General features: G+C 43.1%; 2 protein-coding genes across 4 annotated transcripts in view; both read right to left on the bottom strand.

Annotated features, from left to right (window-relative positions):
- PLPPR1 (phospholipid phosphatase related 1) overlaps window positions 1-10,524 on the bottom strand; it is a 164,849-nt gene extending 154,325 nt beyond the window's left edge. For 2 of the 3 annotated variants that reach the window (XM_081940752.1, XM_081940754.1), the window contains exon 1: window positions 10,093-10,524. The gene's annotated coding sequence lies outside the window, so the exon portion shown is untranslated. Of the gene's footprint in view, window positions 1-10,062 lie in introns of all 3 variants that reach the window. The other variant, XM_081940753.1, reaches the window with a different exon arrangement.
- Window positions 10,525-10,853: 329 nt separating this feature from the next.
- Window positions 10,854-23,193, bottom strand: part of LOC309387368 (uncharacterized protein) — a gene marked incomplete at its 3' end in the record, with an annotated part of 49,456 nt that continues 37,116 nt past the window's right edge. Inside the window, exons 4-5 of the mRNA XM_081943841.1 lie at window positions 16,650-16,792; window positions 10,854-10,989 (exon numbers count right to left, since the gene is read on the bottom strand). Of these exons, the coding sequence (XP_081799967.1) occupies window positions 10,854-10,989; window positions 16,650-16,792 (279 nt within the window). The remainder of the gene's footprint in view (window positions 10,990-16,649; window positions 16,793-23,193) is intronic.

The raw sequence follows: 23,193 nt of genomic DNA, 5'->3' as shown, positions 1-23,193 counted from the left end.
TCCCGGGTCACATGATCACCTTTTGTGATCTTCTGACAAGCAGAGTCAATGGAGAAGTCACTTAACAACCAAGTTACTAACTTAACAACTTCTGTTAACAAATATGGCAAGAAAGATCGTAACATTGGGCAAAACTCACTTAACAAATGTCTCGCGTGGCAGCAGAAATTGTGGGCTCAACTGTGGTCGTAAGTCGAGAATTACCTGTATGCTAAATGTTTAGCATTGCATAAACAGTATTCAGCATGCATCCTCCATTCTCACTCCAATCTGCTTTAAAAGGCTGAAAAAACAAAGGCTGCTACTATTTAAACCGTGTTTCAATGTTACCACGTGTGTGTCTATTTCAGCCAATGTAGGCGATAATTTTAATTTCACAACTATCAATAGATTATTTCATTTTGTAAGACTATTATCCTAGATACATTATCATGGATTGCTCTTCCTTATCACATCACAGCCTGCCTGCTTTCATCTGGTGGCAAGCTGACACAATAAAAGGAAATTATCTATGATAGCAGATCCATCAAGATAACAATGTGACACAACCTAGTAATAAAAAGATAGGTGAAGTTTATCAGGCCAAAAAAGAAAAGGAATTCCCATCATATAAAACAATCTGAGTTAATGAGTGCTCCATTTACCGCTAGTAAAGAAGAAATTCCCTTCCCAACTGTATTTTTCCAAGCTTTGCCTATAATCTTTGTCTTCCTCCTCCAGCCTCATAATTATGGAAATACTTCTGCACACTAAAAAAAAAATAGGATAAGAGGTGCTTCCCCTCCCCTGACCCAGAGAGATTGAAAAAAGGAAAAGTACATATTGACAGCATATTAAATTGATCCATGTATTGTTTTTCAGAATGAAATATAGGTATCCTTACTTAATGACCACAACTGAGAGCAACAACTCAGTCACTAAGCAATGTGGTCATTGAGTAAAGTATCGTGTGATTGCAATGGACTTATGTCAGTTCAGCTGCAGTTGTTAAGTGTGACGTGTCACTATGGCTTGTGACTTTACTGCAAGTTTCACCATTGATTCTGCCGATTGGAAGCTGGCTGTGAAGCATGCAAATGGCAATTATGTGACTGTGGGACCCAGTGATGGTCATGAACACCTGCCAGCTGCCAATTATACAAATTTTGATCATGCGACCCTGAGATGCTTTGACCATCATAAGTGCAAGGATTAGTGATAAGCTATTTTTTTCAGCACCGTTATAACTTTGAATGATTCCAATTCTGAAAACTTTTGGGGTATTAATTAAAGCAGCCATGTCTTTTCCCAGGCTCATGCAACCAGGGACAGAACAGAACAGCTTCTCAAGCAGACTTGAAAAAATGTCATTTGTTTGTTTATTTGCTTGCTTGCTTGTTTATTAAATTTATTTGCCACCCATCTCACACAAAAGAATTCTGGGCAGTTTACAGGATTAAAATATTAAAATCCTAACAAGTAAATATATCTAAAACAATAAAAATGAAACCCCCCATCAAGATAAAATTATAGTTAAAAGGTGGGGAGAGTGGGAACAGAATGCACAGGGTGGGGAGGTGGGATTTGCCTCTTAATTCATCAACCACCTCCGGTGTGTTGCTCCCCCGTTTGTGCCCAAAGCTATCTGGCAGAGGCAGGTCTTCGGGCTCCTGCAGGAGGGCAGAAGGGTGGAAGCCAATCTCACCTCAGGGGGAGGCAAGATGTTCCAGAGGGCAGAAACCAGTTGTTTTAATTAACTGAACAGAGGTGCTTTGTGCTCTTACAAGTTCTCCAACTGTAGACTTATACAGTAAAGTGTTTTACTATGCAGCAAGAATGAGGGACAGAAAATCAAACATGTGATATTGAACAGGAAGAGCTTCCAAATAGGAACAGTTGGTTTGGGCTGTCTGGTTGCTGTATTCTGGACCAGTTGCAGATTCCAAATGGTCTTCTCTTTACAATGTATGTAAAGTGCATTGCAGTAATCCAAACAGGGAGTGATCAAGGCATCTGTAACTATGAGCAAGGCCTCTTGGTACAACAACTGGCACACAAGAGAGATTAATACAAAGACTCTCCTGCCATGGCTGCCACCTGCTCTTCCAGCAGGAGCCATAAGTCCAAGAGGATTGCCAAATTGTGTATCAGAGCAGTATGGGGGATTGTTTAGTCACAGATGTCAAGTCTCCTGACCACAGAGAGATCAAAAATAATGGTAGTCCTCAATTTTCAACCACAATTGAACCCAAATTTTAAGTTGCTAAATGAGACTCTTCTTAAGTGATTTTTGCCCCATTTTACGACCTTCCTTGACACAGCTATTAAGTGAATCACTGCAGTAGTTAAATTAGTAACTTGGTTGTTAAGGTTGACTTTGCTTGTCAAAAGGTTGCAAAAGGGGATCATGCAGTGACCCCGGGACACTGCAACCATCATAAATATGAGACAGTAACTTTTTTCAGTGACTTTGAACAGTCACTAAGTGACCTGTTGCACGTCAAGGACTTCCTATATTAAATAGGAGGGGAGAGAGTTAAGCCCTGCAGTACACACAATAAGAGCAGAGAAGTAAGCAAGCTTTGGTGCTCTTACTATCACAAATTCTAATAAAGGTTAATGCCAATGTTTGGTCAGCTTCATCCTTCATATTCCTCCAGCATCACTCAAGATTCAAGGCCCTTGAATCACATACTCATTCCAGGCTGCAACTAAGACCTCAGCAAATTCATGGGAACCTTAGGAATAACCCCAAGCTCTTTCTAAAACCCTACTGGGTCCATCAATCATGGAACGGACTGATCAAATAGGCCCACCCTCCCCGCAGTGGGAAGCAGCTAGATAAATTCCAGGAGCAAGAGGAATGATCTGTCCATGTGTCCACACCAAGGGGCTAGTGTTAATGTCCCCTGATCTCAGATCACCTTGCCACTGCCCTGAGACAAAGATCTAATGCATGATCCCTTTGTGAGTTGAGTCATCTATAAGGTGCACCAGTTTCATGACTGTCATGGTGGGCTTGAATTCTTAGGTCATCTCTGTTTATAGGCCCCGAGAAGGCAGATTGCAGTTCCCCAGAACCATAAATTGGGGAACTCCCTGACAACTGCACCGAGGTCAGGACCTCAGCTAAAGCCACTGGGTAAGACAAAGGCCAGGAGTTATCTAGCAAAAAGCAAGGACATGGCATAAATTTGTGATAAATGAGTGGTTTGTGAACTGGGATATTACATACATTTAATTAAAATAGAGAAAAATAATTAAAATATCAAACCTCTTATAGTGACACTTAAAAGTAGTTACATGTTTATGATTCTCCTTCATGCAAATCAAATTACAAGCCCAACTATGGTCCAACTTCATAAAGAGTCAAGCTTTCTGCAACTGCTTGAAGTTTGAAGTTTAAAAGTTTAAAAAATCAATTGCAAAAGTTCTCTCTCGATTAGTGGATAGTTGATTATTCCACTGACAGACATAAATTATCCCCAGACCTGCATATTTCTCTCACATAATTGGTTAAAATTTTAATGGATTGCCAGAGACTTTCTTTGTATATCTCAACAGATTTTAAACTGAGCTTCTATACATGCTTCATTTCAAGATATTGTCATAACAACTTAGCAAAATCCAACCTTCTTTTCAATTCAACTAACTAAACCAATTCCCATTGGCTTTTTAAAGGATTACATGGAAAGATTTGCAACCAATTTTACTATTGGGTCTCTCAGAATCCCTCTCCACATTCCTCTAAGCAGAAAACAAACAAGGCAGAAATGTGTCCAACCAAACTTCCAAATGTCCAGGAGTATTCCCTAATACATAAAAATAATTAATTCTTTTTGGAAGAGAAAGATGTAAGGTTGACAATTTTAGGGCAACTGATCTCAGGAGAAATCCTTAAAAAATCTATTACAACAAGAATCATTCTTCTGAAGCTTTACCAAATTTTTCAGGGAACTCTGCTTCTCAGGTCAGACATATATCAATTTCCAAGACAGCATGATTTTTATATCTAAATTAAAGAACAGTTAAGAAAGCTAGGAGAGAGGGAGGGAGAGTGCAAACAAGCATACAAATTCACTGTTTTCCAACTGAAATCCTCAAACTGTAGTATCAGGAAATAGCACTAGCAATTGCACATATGATTTATATTTATATAATTATATACACAATTTATATACCGCTTCATAATGCTTTACAGTCATCTCTAAGCAGTTTACAGAGTCAGTATATTGCCCCCAACAATCTGGGTTCTCATTTTACCAACCTTGGAAGAGTGGAAGGTTGAGTCAACATTGAGCCCGTCAGGATTGAACTCCTGGCTGTGGGAATGCAGAGTTTGTCTGCAGTACTCCATTCTAACCACTGCACCACCACAGCTCTTGAAATATTTCATTCATTGCCATCTAATTAAGAGGATTGTGCTATGCTTTGAAAGTAATTTGAAAAAGGTGCTTCATGGCATACATGGCACCTGTCTTGAGCTGTTTCAGGCAGAACGAAAACTAAGGAAGGGAGGAAGGGGAGGGAGGAGGAAGATAATTCCTTTCCTGATCATTGGTTTTAATCATATTTTTCCTAAAGCAGCAATTGGGTAGATATGATAAATTATATAGAAGTGCAGAACTTTAGTAGATTGATAGCTTTTGAATGGTGTGCTAATGAATTAGGAATAAAAACTAACTTTGTTCTCATTTGCAGTTGTGTTTAATTAAATATCCTGAAGACTGTAGTATTTTCAATCATTTGTTTAATTATATCCCCTTGTAGCGTCTTAAACATTACAAGTAACATTTAGAGGTTTGGGGGGATGAATTAGACAGAAGATTGATGGATAGGAGTCTGTCCAAAATGGGTAAAATAGACGGAAAGAACTCTTGTTGAGAATTTCTTTCTTTAGCTAGTTATACTAAATAACTAGCTTCCATAAGCAGGTGACTTCAAATAGAATGCTGTTCTGGCCAGGAATTTTGTCAAAGCTCCTCCGGAGTTTCTGGGCTAGAAAAAGCAACTGAGCTACTCATTCTTTAAGCAGAGATTATTTTGACAACTCAGATTCAGCTTTTGATCGCAGAAAATTGTCAGAAGACACTGCATGGTTTTAAAAGCTTTTACTAGACACTGCCCACACATTTTCAACTCTATGTTTGCAATCATAACAGCCTGACATTTGCTAGAGATTTGTGCAGGATGAATGCATGAAGTGCTGTTACCAATCTCCCACAACACAGAGGTTACCCTGCTAGGTGCAATGCTTAGTGTATGTTTATTTTCCTCCAGCTAAATCCATTGTCATGACTCCAATCTTTCAAAATCAACATTGTTTTCCAAAAGGCAGGAAATGTTTTAGAAGCAAGCATGTTTGGTCTATATCAAAAAGCTTCAGATAACTATAAAATACTTAGACTAACACAAATTAATGCATGGAAAGGAGCTGTACCTCCCAAAACTGAGTTTAAGAGGAGCCTCAGCAAAATATTGCCAACTAAGAGTTTGCCAAGCAATCATGTCTTATACAGGGGATGGTTGCTACAGGTTTTACTACCAGTTCGCAATCCCTGCGCGTGCCAGACGCATGCTGTACGCACTTTTCAATGTAAATTGTTCTTTGTACATGCGCAGAACAGTTTGCAATTTACAGACTGCATGCGCAGTCACTAGAAAACAACATGGTGGTGGCGAGGGAACTGGTTTGGGGCGTGGCAGGCCTGGGTAGCTGCCAGTTCTGCAACCAAGGCCTGAATTCCACTACCAGTTTGGCCGAACCAGGAGCAACCCACCTCTGGTCTTATATCAGAACACCCCACCCCATTCCCTCCCTAGCAAAATAAGCTATTTGGCTGTCATAATTCACCACCAAAATTTGCTGTTGGTATAAAGGTTGAAACTGCTCAATGAAGAAAGTATCAATAGCAAACACTAATTCTGGGAGGAAAAAACAAAACAAAAATTCTACTGTGATTTCCTTGCCCAAAAATGACTAAACATAGTAACCACTGCTTTGAATAAAAGCAAGGATAGATCCTAATTTTTTTCCAGTCCACAGTAGTTTGCAGCTGGAATGTAATTTCCACCGTGTTGTAAAGATATGCATATTGCTCTATTGTGGGATGTTTTACAACATGTGGGAGCTGGTTTATACATACAATGCTCCTACCTATGAACAGCCTTAATCTGACAAATTCATTAGTGAGCCATGCTCAATCAAAACATAATTTGTGAAACCTGGCATCTCCAAAAGAAACCAATTTCTGCTACTGACATGATTCACAAAGCAGCTGCATTTCTCACAGGCATAATCTTCAGAAGCAGTTTTTATCAGTATGTGATTCAGGGAGAACTTTATTGAAAAACTAAGATATGTAATTTCTTGCCTAGTAGATGGTCTTTTTTTTTTTGCTCGTGCTAATTTAGCATCTTGTTTGTTTCTTTCCAAGACTATGTAATCTCCATATCTATTGGGTTAAGGAAAACAGGAAATTTCTAAGGCAGACCCAGGAGGAGGGCTTTTCAATCAGATTGCCTTGTTCCGTTTTGGGATTTAGCTCATACTTACCTTATCTAGAAATTGATTTTCTACATTTCTTGTGCTACTCCTCCATTGGGGACAACTCATGATTTAAAACCATACAACGCATCATAAAAAGGATTGTTTTAAAATACAATTTTAAAAAGGCAATCTTTTGAAATCAAACCAGTACTATGAAGGAGAAAGCTGGTGGCAATAGGGATGTGTTCAAAACAAAAGATAGAAAGAGGAAGAAGAGAAAGGGAAAGAAAGGAAAAAGAGAAGAGATTTTAGTGGGAAAAATACTGCAAAATTGATGTAATTTTTCAACCTTCAATTTCCAAACATTAGGGATGCTCAAAAGTTGTGACATGCCTTGCGGATTGTAAATATATTTTGGTTGCTTTAATATAATTTAGATATGTTTGATAAGTAACTACATAAATATAACTTTTAACATTTTGTTTGTTTCATTTATAATATTGGTGTAGTCATGAAAGAGGGTACTGTTCGGTCAAGTTATTTCTTACCCTGTAGCTGAAGAATTTCCCAACAGTTTTGGTGCTATCTTTTATTCTTTGAAGCAGACCTCACTGACTGTCCTACTTTTTCATTTGCTACTTTTTTTGGCTGAGAGTAAACACACACACATACACACACTTTATTGCCTCAAGAGTAGTTTGCTGCCGGTAAATAGATTACACTGATTATCTGGACAGAGATTTTATTTCATTCAATTATTTTATATTAGAGGCATCAGATCTGGACTGTAAAATCTGAGTAGACCACTACAAGGCACCAAAGATTTTTTTTTGTATCTCTTTATTGTTATCCAGTAGCCATCCAACATGTTGCACTCCAGATCTTGTAGCCATACTTTACAACACAATATATTCACCCGTAATGTGGTTTGTTTAGTCTGGCTTAATCTGCAGTGTGAATTCCATATTGCACATTATATGGGGACCCAATCAACTGTGACTTACTCAACAATCATCATGGCTTAATGCAATGTTGTCAAACTTCCTCAACTTGGTACTTTCCAACTGGGCCAAGAATTTTGGAAATTTTATTCTCTAAACACTTTAGATCACCAATCAGGTGGAGAATTGCAAAATGTAATTGGTAAGCCAGTGGCCCCAACCTTCTGGGCACCAGAGACTGGTTCTGCGGAGACAGGTTTTTCCTTGGCCTGGATAAAGCGTGATTTCACATGCTGCCTGCATCTCGTAGATGGGGCATGGCCCGGCCCAGGTCCACGGATAGGGGTTGGGGACCCCTGCTCTAAGATATATATGAAATTTAATATATTTTAAGTCATACCAGCATATCCCAAAGTTTTATATTTGTTTTCATTAATACATTTTTATAAAACCCAATTGTTCTTATAGGTGCTTGTAGTACCTACAAAGTCTTATTATTGCAGAAATATTTGTGTTTCATCATTTGTTCTTCCCAATGTCTATTTATCTAAACAAATGCTACAATAATTTTGCAAATAATAGTATCTATTCTTTCTTACTAATTGTTACTAATGCATGTTAAATATTTTTTTCAAGTTTATTGCTGAAGTTTGAATATTTTGTTCTTAAATTACTAACATTTGTCCCTTTATGAAGCAAATTATTATATAAGAAATGGGGACATAATTGTTTGCAAACTCTGGTACCAAGCACAAGCACTGTATTCACATCTAAAGCTGGACTACAATGTCAACTATGGTTGTTGAACAAATCTTATTAGCTTGGCTTCCTGTCAACCTATAATATGTGGGTTCACCTAAATGATAAGCTAAATAAAATGAAATCATATATAGCTTGATGAGAAATATGAATCCAAATACCAACTCATGAATGAGCCAGAACTGGCTTTTGTGTAGCTTTTTCAGGAGCAAAATGGATGTACAAAGAGAAAATAGGTTTGCTTCATCCCTCAATGAGGAAGTGGCAATCAGATAGGAATCAGGTTGTACAAAATTTTCTCCAGGATTTAATTTGAAGGTTTAGTCCCCAAATCCAGCCTCAATAAATATCAAGAACTACCAGAGTAACCAGAGTCCTTTCTTCCATTCTGAGGCATCAACCACAATCACCTCTCACTAATCTACATCTCTAGGTCAACAGGAACAATTCCAGGCTGGTTCGCCTGTGACATTTTTCATTACAGGAATGATGGTTTGATGCTTGGACAAACAGCTCACTTTTTGAAGCATTCTTCTCCACAAGAACAGTAGCGAGGAAATAGCAACACAGCATTCCACCAGCATGCACTGCAAATGGGAAAAGTCAGCAGGAAACAGTCTCTAAAATTTATAACACCATCATATATAATCCCCTATGTTACATATAGGCAACTTGGTACTTTTGGATTGGAACTCCCCAAAACTCATCCACTGAGAGTAACAATAAGGAATTCATGTAGTTGTTGCAGTCCAAAATGGAGGACACTAGTCAGCCTTCCTTGGCTTCTACATACTAAGTACTTTTAGTCAGCTCAAAACATCCCACATGTTTGCAATTAACTCATTTTCAATATCCATTAATGTCACCAACATTGTCTTGCCTTCCTGAAACATGCATTTAGCTGCATCCAAATAGCAACAATAAATCACAAGGATTTTTTTTCCTCGCCTGTGCACACATAAATCACTTTTCATCTGCCAGTAGCACAGGTGGAGCCTTTTCAACCACGGCACATCAACAGTAAAAAAAAAAAATGGGGGGAGAGAACCTCTTATGTTGCATTTGCTTCCGAGCCTCCTAGCAGAATGCACAAAATGCCATGGAAAAAGAGAGCAACACACACCCCTTAGAAGAATAGCGAGGCCAAACAGGCAGCTCGGCACAAATCTAACTCCAGAAACCAAGATGCACCGGCAAAACTTTCCTTAGGTAGATCTCTCTAGTAGACTAGTCCAAACCCTTCTATCAGTAAAGAGGGTTTTTAACGGTGCTTGCTTCTCTCGCATCCAAGTTGCGGGTGCCTTTTTCTTCTTGGTACGATTACATTTGGGAAATCCAACTGAACATACAAAAGACGTGCTAAGCATCTTCTTACACAAGCACACACAACTCAAAGCATCCGAATAGGCACCCTCTATTCTCCGCACAACGGAAGGCACCCACGCAGCCATCAGGTATCTGGGCTGTACGATCCTCTGGTACAAAGAAAAACGCAGGCAGCTCTTGCTTGTATGTTGTTTTGCGCGCGCGCACACACATATACACTAGCACACTTTTTTTTAAAATGTCTCGTTCAATCCAGACTAAATCCTCTACGGCAGGCAACGCGTAGCAAATATTTCCAAGGCGTCCCGAGGCTTCTTACACACACACACACACACACCACGCAATTGCAAGCTGCGCTTTCTTCATCTTTTAATATTCCCACAATTTCCCCGCAGACCTAAGCAAGGGCTCTTTGTGTCCCTTCATTGCTCCTTGCCCGAACTAAAAAGCCGAGAAGGAAAGCAAAGTTTTCCGGCGAGATTTAACCCTCACCCCCACCACCCCAGCCAAGGGGATCAGCCCCAGAGATCTCCCTCTAGACCCTCCTGCCTTTCGGAGTCAACCCACCGCGGCTCCGACCTCCGTCTCTTGCCTCACCTCCGGGCGCTTCTCCGTCTCTCCTTTTCCTTTTCCTCCAGCACCGCCGCTATCCAAGCTAGGAGTAGCAATATCCACTCAAGAGGCTGCCGAGAGACGCCGTCTCCATCCAATGTACGATCATGATCTCCGTGTGTAGCGATGCATGTACAAGAGAGGCTGCTCTTTGGGGTTTCGGCGGAGGATCCGTTCTTTCAGAGCCCGGATACTCCTGGTTTACCAAGGTCCTGAGGAAGAAGCGGGATGGGTGTCTGCGTGTGCGTGTGTCCTACTTGCTCAACAGAAGAAACAGCCGGGGCAGAAAAGGAGATTGATGATGGTGTGAGGAGGTGGTAATCGAAGGGAGAACGCCAGCGAGCGAGAGCAGATTAGCGCAGGCGCAGGACGGAGGACACTCAGCGTGCGCGGTAGCCCCTTCGTGCTGCTTCCCACCTCCTGGGTCCTGCAAGCAGAACCAGTTGCCCTATAAGCGAAGGGGGCGTGGCGGCCTGGCGGGGCGGGGGTCTTTTTTCTGTCCACGCGCGCCCTCCGCTTCCCGCCCGCCTCCTTTAAGCACGGCTTAGTGTCGCCTAGGTGGCTTCCCGCCTTTCTTTTTCTGGAAAGCGAAGTGCTGCTTCGCCTCACCGACCTCCGGGGTTGTCCCTGCCTTGCCCCGTCTTTCTTACCATGTGGGCGTCCTTTCCCTGTGTGTAGCCAGGGTTCTACTTCAGAGTGCTTGCTGAGGCAGAGGGGAAGAGAAAAGGGTGGGGAGGGGAGGGGAATTATGTGTAAATGAGGGCGAAGAGGGGGCTCCTGCTTCGCTGCAGTTGATAAGCGTGTAGTTGAATTTCTTGCTGCATGAGATGTTCTACAGCACCATCTCTTAGATCCGCGTTCACTACTTCCTCAGAAGTGTTCCTAGAAGGATAGAATGAAGACCACAAGAAGTGCTAGTACTGCTTTATAAGGCCTTAATGAAACCCCACCTGGAATATTGCACCCAGTTTTGGTCACCACTATAACGGTATTTTTAAAAAGTGTCGAGACTACGGAAAGAGAGTAGAGAAGAAGAATAAAGATGATTGGGGGGCTGGAGGCTAAAGCATAATGCATGGTTGCAGGAATTAGGTATCTCTAGTATAATGGGGGGGGGGGGAAGGACTAGGGGTGACATGATAGCAATGTTCCAGTAGTTGAAGGGTGCCACAAAGAAACCTATTTTCCAAAGCACCAGAAGGCAAAACAAGAAACCATAGATGGAAACTAATCAAGGACAGAAGCAACCTGGAAAAAGGAGAAACTTCCTAAGAAACTTAAGAAGTTTTGGGTGCTCTATCACTGGAGGCTTTTAAGAAGAGACTGGGCAGCCATTTTTATGAAATGGTACAGGGTCTTCTGCTTGAGAAGGGGGTTGGACTAGAAGACCTACAAGATCCCTTCCAGCTATGTTATTCTATTTTTTAAAAAGGACAACAAAATGAGGATATTGAAATGCATGGAGGAATGAGAGAGAGAGAAAAGAACTCAAAGGTGGCTTCCAGGGGCTCCTGGAGAACCTCTTGAGATATGTTTGCGTGAGGCAGGTGAAATTGGTGGCCTTCTCTAAATGTTTGGATTACAATCGCTGAAAGGCCGTCTGAAAGTTGCACTCATCTCTCCAGAGAAAGTTGATTGGAGTGGTTGAATTACAGAGCTTATGCAAAAGCACTTTTGTAGATGTAGATGTAAAGATTAAAATACTGATAATTTTTCATATCTTTAAAAAATAATAATAGCATTTGGCACCTTATAGCATGTCACAGGTTTCACAGGGCTTCCTTTGTTTTCTTCCAAGCCAAGATGTAGCAAATAATTATATAGGCTGTCCTCGACTTACAACCATAATTGAGCCTGGAATTAAGGTCGTGAGTCTTAGTGGTCATTAAAGGGGTCATCATGTGACCAGGTTTCTGAAGTGGTCATTAAAGGAAAGCTACAATCGTTAAGTGAAGCCATTGTTCACGATATGCACTTTTTTGCCAGAAAGTGGAAGTAAAGAAAAAGCATTGTAAATTGTAGTCACCTGATCATGGGATGATGCAAAGAGCTGTGAATGTGGACTGGTTGCTGAGTGTCCACAATGCAATTGCATGAGTGCAGATGGGGGAGGGCGCAGACATCAAGACTTTGAATCCAAATCATAAATACTTTTTGGAGTTCTGTTGTCACTTCAAACAATCACTAAGCAACCAGTTGTTAAACAAGGACTATTTGGGTACACCTTCTTTCCACTCATGTCCCCATCCAGGAGCAACTGAACTAAAATAAGATGAACATATGACTTATTCCCCCTTGGATATTTCCCCATATATGGAGAAAATAATTTTCCCAAGCTTTCCAAATTAATCATATCAATACAGCAGTTTCAGATCTGTTTCTGGATTTATTTAAGCCACTACGGACCTGTTCCTTGTAGCACTCTCCAGTCTAGATTGTTTATTTCTTACACATTATTATGTACAGGAACATATATACATATCATTTCAATCACAAAGTGAAATTTCAAACTGCATGTTCATATCTGGGCTGCTTTCTGCACCACTTGAATGGTGCACTATAAACGTCAGTGCATTGTAATCTGCTGTGGTGATACTGGAGAAAGGCATGAATTCAAATGGCAAATATGCCCGTTTTAGAAATGGCAGAGCGTGTTTACATGCAGAGGGTATTGAGTTCAGTATTTGACGTCTTCGGATCATTATTTTTGAAGTGCCTTAGAAAACCATATTAAGCTCGATGGTGCATAGTCTACACCCAATCTAAAACAAATTACATTCCCGAGTTTCTGAGCAACAATTGGGAGTAAGGCAGAAGAATAGACTTTCGTGGTCCTCTTACATTCTTAATTCTTAACTTGAATCAACACTTCTTTTTCAATTGAAAAAGTAAAAATTAACAAGGTTACTACTGAGAGGACAATATTAAAGCAAGATATGCTACATTGCAATTCACATGAGATAGAATTTTTGTTTACACTTTAATTGAAATCGCCATGCATGGAAATTCTTCATGCCAGGTTAAGACGAGCTTTCCCTGCCATTTTAGCTTCCTCATTTGTGTATCTTATTATATACAGCAATTTGTTGGTATGTGTATTATAACAACAACCTAGCATGACTTACATGAAATTATAGCCTCTTAGACACTAACCTGGGTATCGTTCTGTAAAATTCCTTTTTCTGGAGGAATACAAAATTTATGCCAGCATAGCAGATCTACTGTGCTTTCTGTGCCCACCATCATGATGCTCCAAGGACAGATCTTCCTGAAATTGCTCAACAAAATTATCCTTCTTACTAGACAATACATTGGTTGATGCTGCAGAAAGTACAGGGAGTCCTTGAGTTACAACAGTTCATTTAGTGACCATTGAAATTCACAAGGGCACTGACAAAAAGGGAGTTATTCACACTTAATGACCATTGCAGCATCCCCATTGGTCACGTGATCAATATTTAGCCACTTGACAACTGACTCATCTTTATGACGGTTACAGTGTCCTGGAGTCATGTGATCAGCTTTTGCGTCCTGGCAAGCAAAAGGAATGGGGAAGCCAGATTCTTGTAACAACTGTGTTACTAACTTAAGAACTATATTGATTTCCTTAACAACTATGGCAAGAAAGGTCATAAAATGGGCCAAAGATCACTTAACGACTGTTTCACTTAGCAATATAAATTTGGCGCTCAATTGTGGTGGTAAGTTGAGGACCACCTGTATATAGCTGTGGAACATCTGCAAGTGTCAGGTTTCCATCAATATGGTAACTGAGTACTAATTCACTGTATCCCATACAGCAGTGAAAAAAACTGGTTAATGAACAATGTTATTTATTTAACTGTTGCTTTTAATTTTAAGCAGTAAACAAAAAAGTACATAAAATAACATTGAAAAAACCACCAAATTGAAAAATGAACAAATATTAAAACTAACAACAATCAATCAAAAACAACAAGCCATCAATTATAGAAAGTTCTTTGGGGAAAAGCGGCTCCTTGCTGAGCTTCGTCGGTGAGGGTGATTCAGCCCTCCATCTCCATACCATCAGTTGCTAAAGCCATCTCTATATATACAGACAGAATAACAGAACAGAATAACTGAGTTGGAGGGGACCTCAGAGTTCTTCTACTTGGTAAAGACTCCAGCCAACTGATCAGCAGTCTTTAAGCACTCAGCCAGAGATACCATCAGGACCCACAGCCTTTCTAGGCTCCACAGCCCTCAGAATGCTCACCTCCTCTTCCTTCACAATGAGGTCGGGGTTAAAATGGGCTGGTAACTGTATTATAGCTGTCTCTGATGTCTCCACTTCAAAGGAAGCAAAGAAATGATTCAGATTTTCTGCCAAGGAAGCATCCCCCTCAGCAGGAATGACATTGGTCAGTTGATGGTTAATAATTTGTTGAATCCCTCGCCGCAGCTGCCTCATTACTATAAAATTCATCAAAACCATTAAAAAAGCAAAAGTTAGAATATTTTGGACATGTGATGTGACACCCAGAAAAATACGTCATACTTCACTTAATCCTCCAAGAAAAGATTGAAGGGAAACGTGGTCCAGGCAGAAAAAGAACATAATGGCCTCAAAATCTGAGGACCTGGTTTGGACAAAACTCAATAGCACTATTTCGTGTGGCTGTTGATAAAAATGGGATCACCACCATGATCGCCAACGTCCGATGACAGATATGGCACAAGAAGAAGTCTGTTCAGCCTCCGGAAAAAGGATCCATTTTTGCATTATTGTATTTGGTTTTGACAACACGTCCTTACTATAAAATAAACTGTCTCCCATACAGCATGGAAAAAAAATGTCCCTAGACAAAACTAGGAATAAAGACGCTTGATGAAATTCTGCATTTAATCAAAAGTTCACCCTGTCCCTAAGAAAAGTGACATGATAAAAGGCTTAACAATACATTAGGGTATATAAAGTATTTTTGTAGTTTTATTGTTTACATGATGTACAATTATTTATCATTCTGTCCACTGAATGCTACACTGGTAGCTAAAGGAAAATAATCATGGTCAATGAACAACTTTATTTAACTATTGCTTTTATTTTTTAGCACTTTAACAATATAAATAAAATTACAAATTGAAGCAACTAAGAACAAATAACAACAACAATGATAACAACATTCCATGGGAAAGGGGCTCCATGCAGGGCTTTGTAGGTGGGGAGATTCTGTCTTGCAGCTGAATATCCTCCATTACTGAAGGCGTCCTGTAGGCAGACAGAATAACAGAATTAGAAGGGATCTAAGAGGTCTTCTAGTCCAACCCGCTGCTCATGAACACATTCCCAGCATCACATCTGTCTGTCTGCTGGGCTAAAGAGACAGCTTCTGGTGCAGCCCATCAAGAAGGGAGAGACTGGCTCCTCACAAGTAATGCAGCTGACCTTCACTACTCCTGGCTTTTCTCTCCCCTAAAAGTTCTTGGTTGAGGTATAGAAGGCAGTTCCTCCTCCTCATCACTAACCAGCTGGCAGCTGCCTGCTTTCCCCACTGAAGCCTGAGGGCTGCCCTGCTGCAGCTGTTGTTTCAGCCAAATCACTCTTGACAGGCTGCTCAGAGCCATTGACCAACTCACCTTCTGAGGTGCCTGGGGCTGGTTCCTCCGAACTGACATCTAGAGAGGCGTCTGGGGAAGCATCTTGGGGAGGAATCAAAATGAAATTAGTACCACATGCTTTCTGTAAAAGTACTAACACTTTGCTCTTTCTGAAGCTACTTTAATTGCCTTCCGCTTTTCCCAGGTAGCATATTAGCCATCTTCTAATCTGAGGGGGCAATTTACTGACATCATAGCTTTTAGTCTTTTGATACTGGAGAGGGTTCCCATTTCCTTCTCCAGTGGGCCTCATTGTGTCAGCACTCTCCACTATAACCTTTCTGACTTGGGTGGCCCTCAGCTGCGCAAGACTTCAACACAACAAGGCAGTGTTCCATGCAGAGGCTAAAATAGATACTTCTTTCAATTAAAGACTGAGGTCTATGGAATCTCTTCCAGGCTGCTGAGCTTTTCTAGGATGGCTTCCCCTTCTTCAGAAAAATTCTATGAATGACAATGATTCCTCTTTAGCCATCAGGGAAAAGAGACTCCAAATTCCTAAAAGAGGATCAATTGAATGGGATCCATGACCAAAACAATGCTTCTGTTCCATCTCCAGAGCGGAAGGAATCCCCACTCCCACCCCACACATCCCCCAGAAAAGTAGGCTCTCTACTCTTTGCCTGTTAAAGCCCCCGGAAGCAGCAGGATGCTGGAGAGGGTGACAAACAAAAAGGAAAAGAATAAGCAGGGTGGGTCACATCCATTTAGGATACCAGTCCACTGCAGTGGGCTCTTCCCTGCTGCTTTGCAGTAAATGAACCAATCGCATTAGTGCTTAGTTAGCCTAAATATGTTGCCCCAAGGGTCAGATGTCATCTTGTTCTATCACTCAGAGCACTCCAGCACAGTTCATTCATGCTAGGAGAACTGACTAGAGGGACTCTATCCCTGCCCAACTGAAAACCCATTGTCTTTCTTACCCACGGACTGGAAGAAGGTCTGACCTCAGAAGCCTCTGCATCCTGGTCCCAGCAATCCTCTGATTCCTCCTCCAGAAGGTCAGCAAGGGAATCCACGTCCCAGAGGCTGCTGGTCCTGGAGCCACCAGGACAGTCAGCGAATCCTGCAAATGACAATATGGAGGCTAAATCCTAAGCTTTCTGCATCCCAATAAGATTGCTAGAAGATAGGGTGTATAAGTTCTGGCTGAGAAAGGAGACGAGGTCAGAGTGAATTCAGCTAATCTCTTTTATTAAGCTTATATGAACAACAGCAACAGCCTGGCTGATAGCGCTCCTTTTATAGGAAGCTGTCAACTGGTCAACCAATCAGATTAAAGTATTTTCCCGCTTCAATAGCGGACTTGAGTGAGAACTTCAGCAACTAATTTAAGCTATTCATTTCAATACGTAACACATCCCATCAAGAATAGTGAGACTGGCTTCTCACAAGTAATGGAGCTGACCTTCGCTGCTCCTGCCTTTTGTCTGCCCTAAGTGTTCTTGGTTCAGGGGCAGAAGGCAGTTCCTCCTCCTCATCACTAACAAGCTGGCAGCTGCCTGATTTCCCCACCTGAAGCCTCAGGACTGCCATGTGACAGCTGTTGTTTCAGCCAAATCACTCTTGACAGGCTGCTCGGAGTCATTGACAACTCACCTCCTGAGGTGCCTGGGGCTGGTTACTCCTCCTCCAAACTGACCTCTGGAGAGGAATCTGGAGAAGCACTTGGGGGAAGAATCTGAGATCCTCCAGGGTGTCTTCTCCTTCCTCTGGAGAATCCTGTGAATGACAATGATTCCTCATTTTTAGCCATCAGGGAAAAGAAACTGATAATTCCTAAAAGAGGCTCTACTGAATGGGGATCACATTTCCCATTTAGAACACCGGTCCCTGATGCTTTTCAGCAAAGGAACAAGGCTCACCAGAGCTTGGGTGCATATGCTTAGCCTAAGTACCTTGTCCCAGGCTGCTTGGAGCCATAAACCAACTCACCTCTTGAGGCGCCTGGGGCTGGTTCCTCCTCCTCCAAGCTGACCTCTGGAGGGGAATCTGAGGAACATCTGGAGGAGGAATCAAAGGCTATTATTATTAGTACTACATTGCTCTTTCTGGAGCTACATGTACTTGCCCTCCACTCTTCCTAGGTAGCATATTGGATAACTTCCTATCTGAGGGACTCATACCTCTTCTCACCGAAGAAGACGGTCTAGGGAGTCCAGGATGTCCTCTTCCAGGCTGTTGAGATCCTCCAGAGTGTCTTCTCCTTCCTCTGGAGAATCCTGTGAACAACAATGATTCCTCTTTAGCAATCAGGGAAAGGAAACTCAGAATTTCTAAAAGAGGGCCTACTGAATGGGGATCACATTTCCCATTTAGAACACTGGTCCCTGATGTGTTCCAGCAAAGGAGCCAGTCGCACCAGAGCTTGGGTGCATATAGTTACACTAAATACCTTGTCCCATGGGCCGGGTGTCCCCTTGCTCCACTGCCCAAAGCGCTCCAGCACAATTCCCTCAGGTTAGAGGGACTCTATCCATGCCCAACTGAAAACACTTTCTCCTTCTTACCCATGGACTGGAAGAGGCCTCCGCATCCTGGTCCCAGCTATCCTCAGATTCCTCCTCCAGAAGGTCAGCAAGGGAGTCTTCATCCCAGAGGCTGCTGGTCCTGAAGCCCATCAGGACAGTCAGCGAATCCTGCAAATGACAATAAATCCTAAGCTTTCTGCATCCCCATTGGATTGCTGGAAGATAGGGTGCATTCAGGCCCTATGGGCCAACAGCAAGAGAGCCTTTGCAAGCTTTAAGCTTAGAAAGATATATACCACAATTTCTCCCACTCCCATCAGGAGTCGTGGCATAGCCCTAACCCTAACCCTAACCATCGGCCCCATTGCCAAAACTTTCTTACCTCTGGAGAAGACGTGTCCTGCCCAGGATAGAGCTCTTCCTCCACTGGTTGGTCCCGTGGTTCCTGGAATCAAAATACCAAGATTCTGTCTGTTGGCATATTAAGAAATCCCCAGAGACGGGGCTTCATCTTTTCACATGTGGAAGAATTGTCCAATCCTTACCAACTCAGTGAAGGTCTCCAAAATGGTGGACAGCCACGGCCTGCAGGGCTCCTGCCTTTCCTCTCTGGGGGGAGAAAACAAAAGGACCAAAGATCAAAATTAGCCATGGGCCCTTTTGTAAGAGTGGTCATGTAGAGGCTATAGGAACCCTTCCGGCTGGCCTGCCAAAGGGCTTGGCCTTCCAGTGGGATTCCCCTGAGTCATTCTTCCTTTAGCAGAAGCAGAGGCAGAGATGCCTCCCCTCTGCAAGTGTTTCACTCTCTGAGGTGTTACGTACCTTTACTGACAGGCACTGCTTCCTACTGCACGTCTGTTGGGTTCTTAGCCGTCCCCATCAGTTGGCATTCTTCCGATGGATTCTGAAATAACTATGCAGATACTCTGTCTATTGGCATATCAACAAATCCACAGAGTCAGGGCTTCTGACATTATCATTGGGAGGAGCTAGTCTGGCCTTACCGATTCAGTGCAGGTCTCCCAAATTGTAGAGAGCCGCGGCATCCACTTCAATGAGCTTTCATTTCTGGGGAGAAAACGAAGGCCCTGAGTCATTCTTCTGTTAGCAGAGGTAGAGGCAGAGGGTAGAGATGCCTGCCCTCTGCCAACCTTTCTTCTAGCCCTTCTCTTGGGGGCTTCAGAATCCCTCAGCTGAGAACACTAACCTCAAAGAAATGAGAGCTGGCCGGACATCTTCCTTCCCGGGACTCCAGGTGGTGGCAGGAGCACCCATCACAACCTGCAAGAAACAATTGTTCATTGAAGTCATAAATTAAAAGTCCTCTGCATGTTTATCTTCCCCAGGAAGGAAGGGCTGCATTACAGAGGGCACAGAGACAGCAGATCATGGGAAATGTTGTTGATAAGAAGAGACTGAAAATGGGTCCTCCTTAGTATTTCCCAGGATCTTCCCTTCTGAGCCATCAAGACCATCCCATGAATCCAAGGAACTCTTCTTCAGCTTTCTAGGCTGGCCAGGTTCCCCCCAAGTGGGAATTCCTCCCTTCCCCCACCCGGTTTTGAAGCATGAACTGGCCTTCTTGCAGAAGCGTCCTTACCCCAGGAGAGGAAGATGCGACTCCATCAGACACATGATTTGTCTCCCATTCTCCCCACTGGTCTTTCAGTTCCTGTGCCGTCCTGACCAAAAGAAGAAGGTGACATGTCAAAGAACATCCATCTAGCTGAGCCTCTCTTCTTTCATCCTGGCCAGTCCGCCTACCCATCTTTTTGCCCCTAAACCATGGCAGATTCTGCAGTCCATCAATGGTGCCCCACCATAACCAGGGTTTGAGGAGAAGGTGGTGGCAGCTATCAGGTGTCCCAGGAAGGTCTTCAATGTTGCTCTTCATATAGCAGAAAAGTGCAAAACAGCTTTTCTCCCCACTGGTCATCTGGTTCCTGTGCACTCCTGACCAAAAGAAGAAAGTGACATGTAAAAGAACATCCATCTAGCTCAGCTTCTCCTTTCTCAGCCTGGCCAGTCAGCCTGGCCATCTTTTTGCCCTGAAGCCCCTTCTGAACACTTGGAGAAAGACAGTCCATCAATAGTGCCCCACCATGCCCAGGGTTTAAGGAAAAGGGGGTGGTACCTGTCAGGAGGCACAGGAAGATCTTCAACGTTGCTCTTCAGACAACAGAAAAGGTGCGAACACCTTTTCCAGACGTTCTGTGAAGAGAAGAGAAATAGCCGTGAGTCAGTCAGAAGAGTTGAAAAGCATGACTTTCTCCCATATTGCCAGTTTCTTGGCAGCTGAGATGGCCACACTTACTCTGAAGAGCCTTCTGAGAGCCATGACCAACTAGTTGCAAGTCCTTTCACTGCACAAAAGGAGAATAGGCAATAAGAATGCAAATATTCCGTCTCTTGGCATTTTAACCAATGCACAGAGTCAGGGCTTCTGCCACTACCATGGAGAAGAGCTGGTCTGACCATACTGACTCAGTGCAGGTCTCCCATATTGTACAGAGCCGCAGTGTCCACTTTAACGAGCTCTCATTTCTGGGGAGAGAATGAAGGGCTTGAGTTATTCTTCTGTTAGCAGAGGTAGAGGCAGAGGGTAGAGATGCCTGCCCTCTGCCAACCTTTCTTCTAGCCCTTCTCTTGGGGGCTTCAGAATCCCTCAGCTGAGAACACTAACCTCAAAGAAATGAGAGCTGGCCTGACATCTTCCTTCCTGGGACTCTGGGTGGTGGCAGGAGCACCCATCACAACCTGCAAGAAACAATTGTTCATTGTCATAAATTAAAAGTCCTCTGCATGTTTATCTTCCCCGGGAAGGAAGGGGTGCATTACAGAGGGCACAGAGACAGCAGATCATGGGAAATGTTGTTGATAAGAAGAGACTCAAAATGGGTCCTCCTTAGTATTTCCCAGGATCTTCCCTTCTGAGCCATCAAGATCATCCCATTAATACAAGGAACTCTTCTTCAGCTTTCTAGGCTGGCCAGGTTCCCCCCAAGTGGGAATTCCTCCCTTCCCCCACCTGTTTTGAAGCATGAACTGGCCATGTTTCAGATGCGTCCTTACCCCTGGAAAGGAAGATGTGACTCCATCAGACAGATGATGTGTCTCCCATTCTCCCCGCTGGTCATCTGGTTCCTGTGCCGTCCTGAGCAAAAGAAGAAGGTAACATGTCAAAAAACATCCATCTAGCTCAGCCTCTCCTTTCTCAGCCCGGCCAGTCAGCCTGCCCATCTTTTTGCCCTGAAGCCCCTTCTGGACAGAAAGCCATTTTGGGGAGAGGCTCTTACAGAGTCCACAGTCCATCAATAGTGCCCCACCATGCCCAGGGTTTAAGGGAAAGGGGGTGGTACCTGTCAGGAGGCACAGGAAGATCTTCAACGTTGCTCTTCAGACAACAGAAAAGGTGCGAACACCTTTTCCAGACGTTCTGTGAAGAGAAGAGAAATAGCCGTGAGTCAGTCAGAAGAGTTGAAAAGCATGACTTTCTCCCATATTGCCAGTTTCTTGGCAGCTGAGATGGCCACACTTACTCTGAAGAGCCTTCTGAGAGCCATGACCAACTAGTTGCAAGTCCTTTCACTGCACAAAAGGAGAATAGGCAATAAGAATGCAAATATTCCGTCTCTTGGCATTTTAACCAATGCACAGAGTCAGGGCTTCTGCCACTACCATGGAGAAGAGCTGGTCTGACCATACTGACTCAGTGCAGGTCTCCCATATTGTACAGAGCCGCAGTGTCCACTTTAACAAGCTCTCATTTCTGGGGAGAGAATGAAGGGCTTGAGTTATTCTTCTGTTAGCAGAGGTAGAGGCAGAGGGTAGAGATGCCTGCCCTCTGCCACCCTTTCTTCTAGCCCTTCTCTTGGGGGCTTCAGAATCCCTCAGCTGAGAACACTAACCTCAAAGAAATGAGAGCTGGCCTGACATCTTCCTTCCTGGGACTCTGGGTGGTGGCAGGAGCACCCATCACAACCTGCAAGAAACAATTGTTCATTGTCATAAATTAAAAGTCCTCTGCATGTTTATCTTCCCCGGGAAGGAAGGGGTGCATTACAGAGGGCACAGAGACAGCAGATCATGGGAAATGTTGTTGATAAGAAGAGACTCAAAATGGGTCCTCCTTAGTATTTCCCAGGATCTTCCCTTCTGAGCCATCAAGATCATCCCATTAATACAAGGAACTCTTCTTCAGCTTTCTAGGCTGGCCAGGTTCCCCCCAAGTGGGAATTCCTCCCTTCCCCCACCTGTTTTGAAGCATGAACTGGCCATGTTTCAGATGCGTCCTTACCCCTGGAAAGGAAGATGTGACTCCATCAGACAGACGATGTGTCTCCCATTCTCCCCGCTGGTCATCTGGTTCCTGTGCCGTCCTGAGCAAAAGAAGAAGGTAACATGTCAAAAAACATCCATCTAGCTCAGCCTCTCCTTTCTCAGCCCGGCCAGTCAGCCTGCCCATCTTTTTGCCCTGAAGCCCCCTCTGGACAGAAAGCCATTTTGGGGAGAGGCTCTTACAGAGTCCACAGTCCATCAATAGTGGCCCACCATGCCCGGGGTTTAAGGAAAAGGGGGTGGTACCTGTCAGGAGGCACAGGAAGGTCTTCAACGTTGCTCTTCAGACAACAGAAAAGGTGCGAACACCTTTTCCAGACGTTCTGTGAAGAGAAGAGAAATAGCCGTGAGTCAGTCAGAAGAGTTGAAAAGCATGACTTTCTCCCATATTGCCAGTTTCTTGGCAGCTGAGATGGCCACACTTACTCTGAAGAGCCTTCTGAGAGCCATGACCAACTAGTTGCACGTCCTTTCACTGCACAAAAGGAGAATAGGCAATAAGAATGCAAATATTCTGTTTATTGGCACATTAACCAATGCACAGAGTCAGGGCTTCTGCCACTACCATGGAGAGGAGCTGGTCTGACCATACTGACTCAGTGCAGGTCTCCCATATTGTACAGAGCCGCAGTGTCCACTTTAACGAGCTCTCATTTCT

Source organism: Natrix helvetica, assembly GCF_964273705.1.
Source record: "Natrix helvetica genome assembly, chromosome: 2".
NCBI lineage: Eukaryota > Metazoa > Chordata > Lepidosauria > Squamata > Natricidae > Natrix > Natrix helvetica.
Note: the sequence above shows the minus strand (reverse complement) of the source record. Positions and strands in the feature narration are given on the sequence as shown.